We start from the raw sequence: 10862 nt of genomic DNA on the forward strand, positions 1-10862 counted from the left end.
CTGACATTTCATAGCGGTGTTACAATCGTGCCAATTCAGCACATTGCAGAAGTTAGCAGAAGTAAGGATTAAAAGTTATTACAATGTAAAATTATAAGTTAGTACTTATCTGAAATCTGAATTCAGAGTTGAGCAAACTCAAAACAAAACTTAAAATATTTAGTTTAATTGTCCAACTTAAAATTTTATCGAAGTTTGTTGCCTTGAAATTTTGAGTTCACCCAACTTTTCTTTTTTTTGCAGTGTAGTGGGGTACACCATGGTGCACTGTAATATAGTGCAGAACACAACAGTATTTTGTAAACCTTTTCAGGTGTGTTAAAGGCATGCGACCTCCACAGGCCTTTCAGTGTGTCAACAGTGCACTCCATCACTGAGTGAGCACTCATCATTTTTTGGATACAGGCCACCTTCTGCTGAGTCTGAGGGTTGGCAAGTGGTGTTATAAGCCACAGTGGTAGTGGATTGCCCAGGACTCCTACAGAGCCCCTTGTAGCTGCCCCCAGCCAGCCAGAGAGCACGACAGGTGTTTCTGTGTGTTTATACATGCTGATCTTATTTAGTTGTCATTTAGGCTTGCTATAATCATCTTCAACAGGGTAAACAAATTATTAAATGAATAAACCTCAATATTTACGACAGATTTCTCCTGTTTGCCTTTTCAACATTATCATCAATATTTCACAGCACAAAACAAGAGTTGGCTTTCATGGGGATCAGCTTACATGTGGCCCACGGCACTCTTAGGTCACTTTCACATATAAAGTCTGGTGGACTTATTAAACGCACCAAGCATTGTAAACAAAAGTCCTTCGTCTATTGGACAGAATATGTGAGGGAAAGAGCTGATACTTTTTCAAAGCAAGTTGCAGACTTGAATGTGTTTAATGCAGCATTGATCCGCTGTGTGATTGAATGCATTAGCCCCCATATGAAAACACGGCAACACGTTCACAACCCTTTAAAAAGTACACAGTGCCGTGGACAGGAATTTTTGCTTTGCTTCTCTCCTGATGACAGCATGCCGTGTTAGCGACCTGTTAATCGCACGATAGCCATATTTTAAACTACACTGCAAAAAAAGAAAAGTTGGGTGAACTCAAAATTTCAAGGCAACAAACTTCGATAAAATTTTAAGTTGGACAATTAAACTAAATATTTTAAGTTTAGTTTTTGAGTTTGCTCAACTCTGAATTTCTCTGACACGATTGTAACGCCGCTATGAATGTTAGCTAATGTTGTGACCACAATTTTGAGTTAGCATTGATACGCTAATGGCTACTCTTGTAGCTGTAACAAGCAGCGCCGCTAGCATCAGTTAGCCGCTAGCTTTCGCTTATGACCAAATTTCACAACAAAGAAATAAGAGTTAGCAGAACTATTGTCCCTTGTTTTGAACCCCAACTTAAAGATATAAGTAACAACAACTCACAAACTTGTTTTTGAGCATACAGCTGGCTTTCTTTGTTGTGCTAACTTACATTATTACCCTAAATGTCAGTAATTTATATTTCCAAGTTTTACCAAATTAAATCACTGTTTTAGGCCAAAAAATACAAGTTGGCTGTTTTGCAGTGTAGCAAATGAGACCATAATGTTGCCACAACAATTTTTCTGAGATCTTTAGGACCAAAGTTCTTTTGCTTCTCGACCCCTGTTGGCACTTCCGGGTTTGCCTCCCTGCTCAGACTGGGAGGTTGCCGCCTGGTCTTAGCTTTGTACGGGAGATCTTTTATATCTACAAAGGAGCTCTTTCTTCAGATCATATCTGTTGCTGCCATCAGGTTCTCCTGCTGGAAAATAAGGTGCAAAAGCTCATGCTGTGAAGTATCGGGTAAGCACATTATACCCACAGAGAAAATAAACATGTGGTAGCTTCATCAAAGTTATCACCACATCTTTAATTTGAAAAGAATGAAAGCAGTATGATGGTTGACACTGTGAATTTGTCTGCAGTCTCATAGAGTCGGTAAGGGTACCACATGTATCATTTTAACATCAATAAATCATAACCACATTAATTGCCAGACAGTGTAATTACAGTAAAATTAATTACCTCCCCCTTCCTCATTTGACAATGTCTCATGTTATGTTACATACAAGGCACCTATTAGAGTTCACTAAATTACATAAATTGGTAAATATTCTGTGTACATTTTCATGGTACACTGTAAAAAAAAAATCTGTTTAATTTACAGTAAAATACCGGCAGCTGTGGTTGCCAGAACATCACCGTAAAAAATACAGTGAGCGTATGTAAATGTAAATATCAGTAAAAACTGTAATTTATACTGAATATTCCCATTACTTTTAGGATAATTGTCATCATGGTATTTCTCCATTAACTTTACATGAAAATGTTATATTTTCACAGCAAAACTGTGTGTTTTCTACAGTTTATGGCGGTAGAATTTAAAGTTTTCTACTATTCTTTGATTTATAGTAATTAAAAGTATCTACTACGGTGATGTGCAATGTTTAATTTTACGACCTATTTCTGATGCAATTTGACAGTTTTTTACTGTAATTTCAACAAACATTTTTTACAGTGTAGATCAAAAGATCCTTGTGCTATTTTTTTTTGTTCAGGATAGTTAATATATCAACAACTCTGTTTTTAAAAAAAGTTTTGGTAACACTTTCTATGAAGACTACATCTATAGTGCATTATGAGCGCATTCATAGTGAATTATAATGCTCATTATAATCAATCATAATGCATTATGACTGCACTCATAAACACATATAAAGCTTCATGATGCACTATATCAACAGTTATAAATATAGCTTATAATGACTTATAAATCCAAGTGTCTTATGAGTGCTCTTGTCTGGTTATAAACTACAGGCTGACTGATGAGGCTTATAATACATTACAACTACTCATACCCCTCTATACACACACCTCAACAATCAATTGTTATAAGGACTTATAGAATGCCATAAGTATAAATAAATGACCAATGTATGCTTTAAGTAAAGTGAGGTTCATATAGACGCATCTATAATGCAGTATAGCTAATCATGATGTTTCATTGTTAGCTATACTGCATTATAGATGCGTCTATGCCTGTAGTTTATAACCAGTCAAGAGCACACATAAGACACTTGGATTTATAAGTCATTATAAGCTATATTTATAACTGTTGATATAGTGCATCATGAAGCTTTATATGTGTTTATGAATGCAGTCATAATGCATTATGATTGATTATAATGAGCATTATAATTCACTATGAATGCGCTCATAATGCACTATAGATGTAGTCTTCATAGAAAGTGTTACCAAAAATGTTTTAGCTTTATTTAGGCTGTTGTAATTGAAATCTAAATTGAATGTTTGTGGGATCCCTGTTTACACTGGGGGTTTTCTGATTCAAGTCACTCATGCATTAACTATTGGCACAGTGTTGCTTTGACTCAGTCGTCTCCTCCAACAAATGATCTGCTCTGGATTCATTCCATGCACAAAATCAACTCATGCTCTAATATATTCATACATCTCAGAGTCCCATTTGTTGCTCAGTGCCTCATGAAAGGGAGAGGAGTGTCCACAGTGACCGACTACGCAATCCATCTCATCATATTACCTATGCAGTGATAACTACTGCAAACAGCTCTCCGTCTCTCGGGAATTAAGTCCCCTTTGCCCACATCTACCCAAATAATCAACATATCTTTTTATCTCTGTGCTCCAACTTCAATGGCACCCTGCTCGTTTTACCTCCGGCTTCCTCCTTCTCTTCCCTCCTCCTCTGTGGTAACTCCCTCCCATGGCTCAAACAGCATTATCACCTTTCTCTCTCTCTCTCTCTCTTTCTAGCTATCTCTCCTCACCTCCCCCTTCCGTCTGTTAATTGGATGAGCTGTCACAGTTGTGAGGATGATTAAATTCTAGTACGGAGTGGCTCTGTGACCACAGAGCCCCCATTGGTAGAGAGTAGTAATGGATATTAGTGTAAACCTCAGCAGTCACTTTACCTGCACAAGAAGTTCAAGAGGACTTCTTCACATCATACGTCCCACAACCAGGCATGATGGAAATGTAGAAAAAGAGAAATATACACTGCAAAAAAGGGGTCTAAAAACAAGATAAAAAGAGGGAAATGATCTTGCTGCATGGACAGATGATTTCACTTAACAGGATTTCTTAAATTAAGATCATTAACTCTAGAAATAAGCATGTTGTATGCTTAAAATAAGAAATTAACTCTTAAAAAAAGATAAATTAAAGCGATGAACTTGCCCGAGCAGAGTGCACTGCAAAGTATTTGTTTCTTACCAAGCTAAAAAAAACAACTTTGTGTTACATAATTTATCTTATTTTAAGAATTAAATTCTTATTTTAAGTGTTCAACATGCTTGTTTCTAGATTTAAAAATCTTAATTTAAGGAATCTTGTCAAGGTAAATTATCTGTCCATGCAGCAAGATCGTTTCCCTCAGATTTAGTGTTTTTATCTTGTTTTTAGACACCTTTTTTGCAGTTTAATCATGCTAATGGTGTGAACGCAAAGCTCAGAATTTTGAGAAAAACTAATAATGGAATGTATAACAAGATCAGCAGGTCTATGCAAAGCATCTGCCAAAAAAATACTCTGTTAATGAAAATTGATATTGGATCAAACAAACACATGAACAACACTGGCCACAGAGGTCTGACTGAGGCCCATTCACACCCCAGAGAAAATATTTCCATTTGCCAATAACACATGAGTAAATAATATGAATTTATTGTTAATGGAACAAAGGCACTTGGGCAAATCAAGGACTCGTTGAGGAGCGGGGACACTGAACTTGGTGTGGCAGTGTAGCCCTCTATTCAGCCTGAACATCCCACTCTTGAAAAAAAAATCTTTTCTAATGTTAATCAGTGGCACACAAAGGTCACACGCTCCTCTCCTTCTTATTCAGGCTTTGATATGAGAGCCTAGTGTCTTCTTTAAACTGGATATAGGTCTATATAACAACATATATGAGGCATTGGGTGTAAGCGTCGCCAAAGTCAATATTAAAATGATACAATTATGATGTATTGATAGAATAAAGTATACAACCCGTAGTGCAGTTCACCGTAGAAACTACGTAAATCAAGTGCGTCATCATAGGCGCACGTAACTGTTACAAACAGTTCTAGGTTTCCTTCCAATTTATGTGATTATATGTACAACCCCGATTGCAACAAGTTGATATGCTTTGTAACAGAATGTGTCAATGCCAGAATTTAAAAAGTGCAAACTACTGTTTATCATTATGGAAATAATTTCATGTATTTGTCCAAAAAAGATGAGCGAATTGGCACACAGTTGGAAACACAGGGGGAAAAAAAGCAATCGGGGTGTGTGCAGTGGCGAGTTTCATCCAGAATATCACACGGAAGTCGACTTTATGTATATTTTATGTTGACCTTGATATTATTGAGCTTAAATGAATCTCTCCTCGTGAATAAAACCCCTCCATTCTATTTTTTCAGGCGAATAAAATGTCTTCCGAGCAGACTAATAATCTTACATTAGGCCCATTCATCATGAGGATACTCCATAGAGTTTTAGGATGTGATAAATCATTAGACATTAGATTATTATGAGTCGGATTTCTGGATGTGAGTCGGTTGGGATGTCACAGGGACTTTCTGATTATTGATCATAAAATCGGATCACATTTAGACTTGGTTTAATGTGGAGGATGCCCAGTGACGCACATCGTTTACAGCTCGTGATATCAGAGGACTGTAACTAAACTGAAGTACTCAAGTAATCACATTACTGGAGTGGCGCGAGGCTGCTATATAGGAGCGCGTGCAAGGCTGTGTGGACAGGAGAAGTTGCTGCAGGGACTGAAGGCGCGGAGAGCTTTTGGACACAGTGGTGGAGCCCTGCCTCGCGTTTTGACGCACGCACTATGGACTACTGTTGAGCTCTAAGGGAAGAAGCAGTGCGCGCACACAACAACTGCTGCTCGTGCCTCAAACCTTACTCATTTTATTTTTAGTTTTGAAGTTGAATATCGGCGGTTGTTTTTACCAAAACGGTGTGTGTCTAACTTACTCTTATTTCGTGGGGAAAACAGGTTTGGCACGATGAAGTTTTTGCTTCTACCAGTTTTAATGGCTTTTTTTGCCGTCGCTCAAGTTTTTTGCGAGGAAAACCCAAAAGAAGAGGCTGATTACTGGACGAGCAGTAATCAGATTCAGGTATTCTGCAGCAGTTTATTTATATTCTCAACTACTGTTTATTATTGGGTTCTAGTCTGGAGCAGAAAGGTAGGAATGTTTCTTCTCTTCCGGAGGAAAGTTGCGTAAAACCTGATTGAAAGAGCCGAAACAGCGTGATACAACTGGATGTAACCTTTGTTTTTACTTAAGTATGTTCATTAACTGACAAAGTTAATTAATTTGCTATTTGCTGCAGTAACACTTAATAATTTAGCAATAATGACAAAGGATGAATTTATAAAAGGATAAATTAACGTGTAGTATCAGCATGTTTTTCTTACAATTTTTAAAGATGTGATTGGATGGATCTTTTTGTCATCTGTAAGGATATTTTTTGCTCTCTCCATTTGCCATGATTATGAATAAAATATGCTTAATTCTACTAACTAATTAGACCTATAACTAGATTATAACTGGACATGCAGGATGTCACTATTCCACTCTGATGAATTATAATGTGACTGAAAAAACTGTTTCTGAATATGTTTTAATTTCACCCATATGGGCTTCAAGGCTGCATTTTCTAAAACTAGATAGTCCCATCTGTTCTCAGTGCAGATTTATCCATTTTCCCAAATAAGTGGAGACACCCAGGACATTTGCTAATTCATCCATGAAAAATTTTACTGTATTGTAGAAAATTTTGTGCTGATTTGATTTGTATCAAGTGAAACAATCTTAAACACAATAAGAATTAAGGACTTCACATCGTGATGCAGATGGAGCCTGTTGCAGCCAGCCAACAGGAAATTAAATAAACCCTTAAGTGCACAGTACAGTAGGAGCCCAACCACCTCCATTGGCATGAAACGCACGTCCTGGGTTTGACATTGCGAGCTGGAAACAGTCCAAGCTGTTCCATCAGTAGCCTAAACTGTAGGCCGGGCCATTCTGCAGATGAATGAGCCTACAATAAATCATTACAGCTTAATGTGCGAGGCATTAGTGGCCCCCAGGTCCATATCTCAGTCACACTAATGAATGCAGAGGAAATATATATATCCTGAGGAGATAGAAGCACTTAATGAAAGTTAAAAATTCAAATCTTATATGGAGTATTAATGTGTGTAGGAAGGTGGTGGGCAGGTGTTTATACAACAGATTTGTATCATTAAGATGACATCAGCAATAGTTGCAATTTAATAATTTCTGACTCAGATAAAAAAAATACTTTCCCACTTATTGCTTCATTTCATCCTACTGTATTGTACAATAATACTTTTCTGGTTTTGCACATTCCTGCTTGTTGTCTCAGCATTACTCATTGAGATTTTTCGCCCTCAGGACGGCTGGCTTCCCAACGACCCATTCAGAGATATCATCCTGAGGATGACAAGAAAGCCGCGGCCACATCAGTTCATCGGTCTGATGGGGAAGCGCTCCATGGGTAAGAGCTCCCTCTCAAAATATACTTTTTTTTCCCTCTGAGGACCTGTTTTTAAAAAATTGTTTTCCCATTTCCTCCAACAGCAAATGCACAGATCACTCGCAAAAGTAAGTATAATATCACATTCATTTATTATTTAATTTCCCTCAGAAGTCAATCAGGTTCTCCTTAAACCCTCTTTTACCACCTGTCTCCATATTTGGTCATTTGTAAGTTTTACATAGGTTTAGCAATGACTCATGTGATTGACGTCAACCAGCAATTTTCATTAATACTGACGTCATAAGTCCCCCCTGGTACCCCCTCACCTCTCAAACAATTCACCTCTAAATGTTTTATTTAGACATTTTATGAACACATTTAAACATATGAAGTCCAAAAATAGTCAAATCTGCCTAAGAAATATCTTCTACATGTATGAATTTTTAATCTCCCCCCAGAAAGACTAAAGAGAGCCTGATGTCCGTGTCTTCAGTGGAAGCTACTGTGTCTTAGGCTTAAAATAAACCCTTTAAAAACCACTAAAATGTTAAAAATGCTCCATAATACTAAAACAGTACAGTTACATTTAGATTTATTGCTTTATATACCAGAAGAGCTACAAAGTCAGATGAACACTTGATATTTCTGTATATATTTGCTGTATGTGACTGACATTAAGAAGGAATAAGCATGGATCCAGCAGGTGTTTAAGGGGATATATGCATTTATCCCAGACACAAACTCACCCCACTCTAAGTGGAATGGGGTAAACTATTTGGCTTCAGATGTAAAGTTCCAAAAAGCCCGAATAGCGGAAGCATAATAGCAGGAAGCAGAAGCCTCCTACAATATTAAAAATTGAGTTGAATATGGTTATTTATGTCAGTGTTTAAGAAAGAGTGGGCAGATTTGAGGGAGCACAACATTTCACAGGGTTTAATTAATTGACAACAACCGCTGATTATTGTTTTTGCTTTTCTTTTGAATGTCGGACCACATTGGTTTGTCGGTACAGGGCGGTGCAGAGCAGACTGTCTGTGTGTGACAAAGAGATAAAGAGCGCACAGAAAAAAAGAATGAGGAGGAGGGGATTTTCTCTTTTCTCTGTCAGGGTTTTTTGTCTAAATTAGTCACCCACTCAGTGAAGCAGCACAGTGCAGCATAAAGTAAATATCCATCTAATTTATTCCTCTTATGCAGGCATGAGAATAAGTCAGTCATCATTAGGCCGGGGGAGAGAGCTGGGATCAATGCCCTCAGGACATCTGAGAGTTAAATTGGATTGTTTACGCTTGTGATGGATAGACACTCCCCATTTTAATCGTGTCTTATACCAGGATGCTTCCTACCTTTACACTCTTTTACAACTGTCATACGCAAAACACACGAGACAGAAAATGTTTTTATTCCTCCAGTAGGTTCAAGATTCATTTCTGAATGGCAAGGGCATATTTTATATATTTACTGTTTCCTTTCATCAGTCTTTTGTAGATATTGATGTTTGTTATGAAGATATTCCCTCAGGGCTCCCTATGCTTTTATATCCCCCCCGATCCAATACACCCCCCTCCTCCTTGTGATCATATTATAGTCCATTACTATGATTGACAGGGGCCCCAGTCAGCTTGTGATGCAACTGCCGGTTCCATTTACACCACTGCAAACCTGACGGGACCCAGTGTCTCAGAGTTCAGCTTTATGTTTTAATTTGACAGAACTGGAGTTAAAGTAAAACACTCCACATGTTGCAAACAGTGCAGCAGCCACCACTGAAGACAACAAGGTCATATTATTGGTTTTAAAGGCTACCCTGTTTTCTTTTTACTTTTTTTTCATAGACTAAATCCTGTTTCCAATCAAGTATTTTTTCTAAAGGGCTGGGGTTGAGCTGGGGGAATTTGAATTTTTGACGTCAATATTTCTAAAAATTCTGGTTACAGCCCCAGCTAGCTGAAATGTACTTAATGCTGTTCGGTTACAAGACAAAATGGTTTTATAGGATCGTTTCAAATCAAAATATCTTACTTTAAAGGGCATAAAGTCAACTCTTTTGTCGGACTGATGGGAAAAAGGAGCCAAGAGGAGCCAGGTAAGTTATATAATTCAGATAAATTCTGGTCATTGTTTAAGCCACGTGTCATAGAGATGTGCTCATGAAGACTCATGATTCATTTACTTTATTGTCCACTAGGTGACGCTCTCAATTACCATTCATAAAAATAAAAACCTGCACCCCCCCTTATTTTTTTTATTAGTGTATTTTAGTATATCTCAGTATTTTTTTATTTTAATTTTATTTTATTTTTTTTGTGTCGTTAGTTTGTTGTTTATTCCTTTTCTTGGAGATCCTCATTTGGGGAATACCCGTTTGCCTTGTATATATGTTTGTCTGTTTACTCTATGTTTTTATTATTTACTTTGTGAATATATTCCTTGAAAAAAAAAGGGGAAAAAATGCAAGGTACAATATTGTAAAGAAAACGAAATGACTGATTATGTTTGTGAAAGTAAGAAGCCTTGCAATAAAGTATTGAAGAAAAAAAGAAAAACCTAATCTACGGGGCTCAGAAGCTTCATGAAGCTTCATTAGCACATCACTGGTTCTTACTTTACTTATAAAAGCAATAGATGGATTAAAATGTGAGCTAAAGCTAACCAGCTGTCTCCCTTTGCAGAATCCTACGAGTGGAGCACAATACAGACATACGACAAGCGCCGCTAAACATCCACCTCTTCACTTGCCTGCACCTCATCTAGCCGTTCGTCATCCACGGGAGGGAGACCTTACGCTGGTTTTGTTTTCTCCAAATTGTGTATAGTTGTTAGTCGAATAAAATGATTCTGTTTCCACATTGTAGTGATGTAGCAGTGCTGTACCTGTGCCAGTTTAATTTGTCCCAGCAGAAGGTAGATCTGGGAGTCTGGGGTGGGTCATTATCAATGTTAGTGGTTTTCTCTGAGCATTTTTCACCATCTATCATGCTGCAGAGAATAAATGTTGTTGTGGACCATCAAAGCAAGGCTTTACCCCGGGGTATGCTGAAAATTGCACTGCCAAAGTCACTGTATAGTGCCTCATAATTGTTTAATTGCAACTGATTGTTCTATTAATACAACATACTGGGACGGGTTCTCATTTTTGGCTTTCAAGTGACTTTAGAAGAGCTGTCATGTTCTCCACCTGGACATATGGTGTGATATGACAGGATACATGTGTGCTATAGTGGTTTAACAAATATTAAAATTATTTTCTTTACCGGTTCAACATCAGCTTGCAAGT

General features: G+C 37.5%; 1 protein-coding gene across 1 annotated transcript; it reads left to right on the forward strand.

The window, feature by feature from the left end:
• Positions 1–5819: 5819 nt before the first annotated feature.
• On the forward strand, positions 5820–10849 carry tac1 (tachykinin precursor 1). The gene is made up of 5 exons (XM_059350276.1): positions 5820–6192; positions 7498–7600; positions 7684–7707; positions 9615–9671; positions 10258–10849. The coding sequence occupies exons 1-5, from the start codon at positions 6079–6081 to the stop codon at positions 10302–10304; spliced, it is 345 nt and encodes a 114-aa protein (XP_059206259.1). The 5' UTR covers positions 5820–6078; the 3' UTR covers positions 10305–10849.
• Positions 10850–10862: the final 13 nt, after the last annotated feature.

The sequence above is a fragment of the Centropristis striata genome, chromosome 14 (genome assembly GCF_030273125.1).
Source record: "Centropristis striata isolate RG_2023a ecotype Rhode Island chromosome 14, C.striata_1.0, whole genome shotgun sequence".
NCBI lineage: Eukaryota > Metazoa > Chordata > Actinopteri > Perciformes > Serranidae > Centropristis > Centropristis striata.

Bases quoted from the DNA above. Each gene is read 5' to 3' on its own strand.
- tac1 (XM_059350276.1), top strand. From the start codon at position 6,079: ATGAAGTTTTTGCTTCTACCAGTTTTAATGGCTTTTTTTGCCGTCGCT. The intron at 7,601-7,683 runs GTAAGAGCTCCC...TTCCTCCAACAG, and splicing joins GATGGGGAAGCGCTCCATGG to CAAATGCACAGATCACTCGC. The intron at 9,672-10,257 runs GTAAGTTATATA...CTCCCTTTGCAG, and splicing joins AAGGAGCCAAGAGGAGCCAG to AATCCTACGAGTGGAGCACA.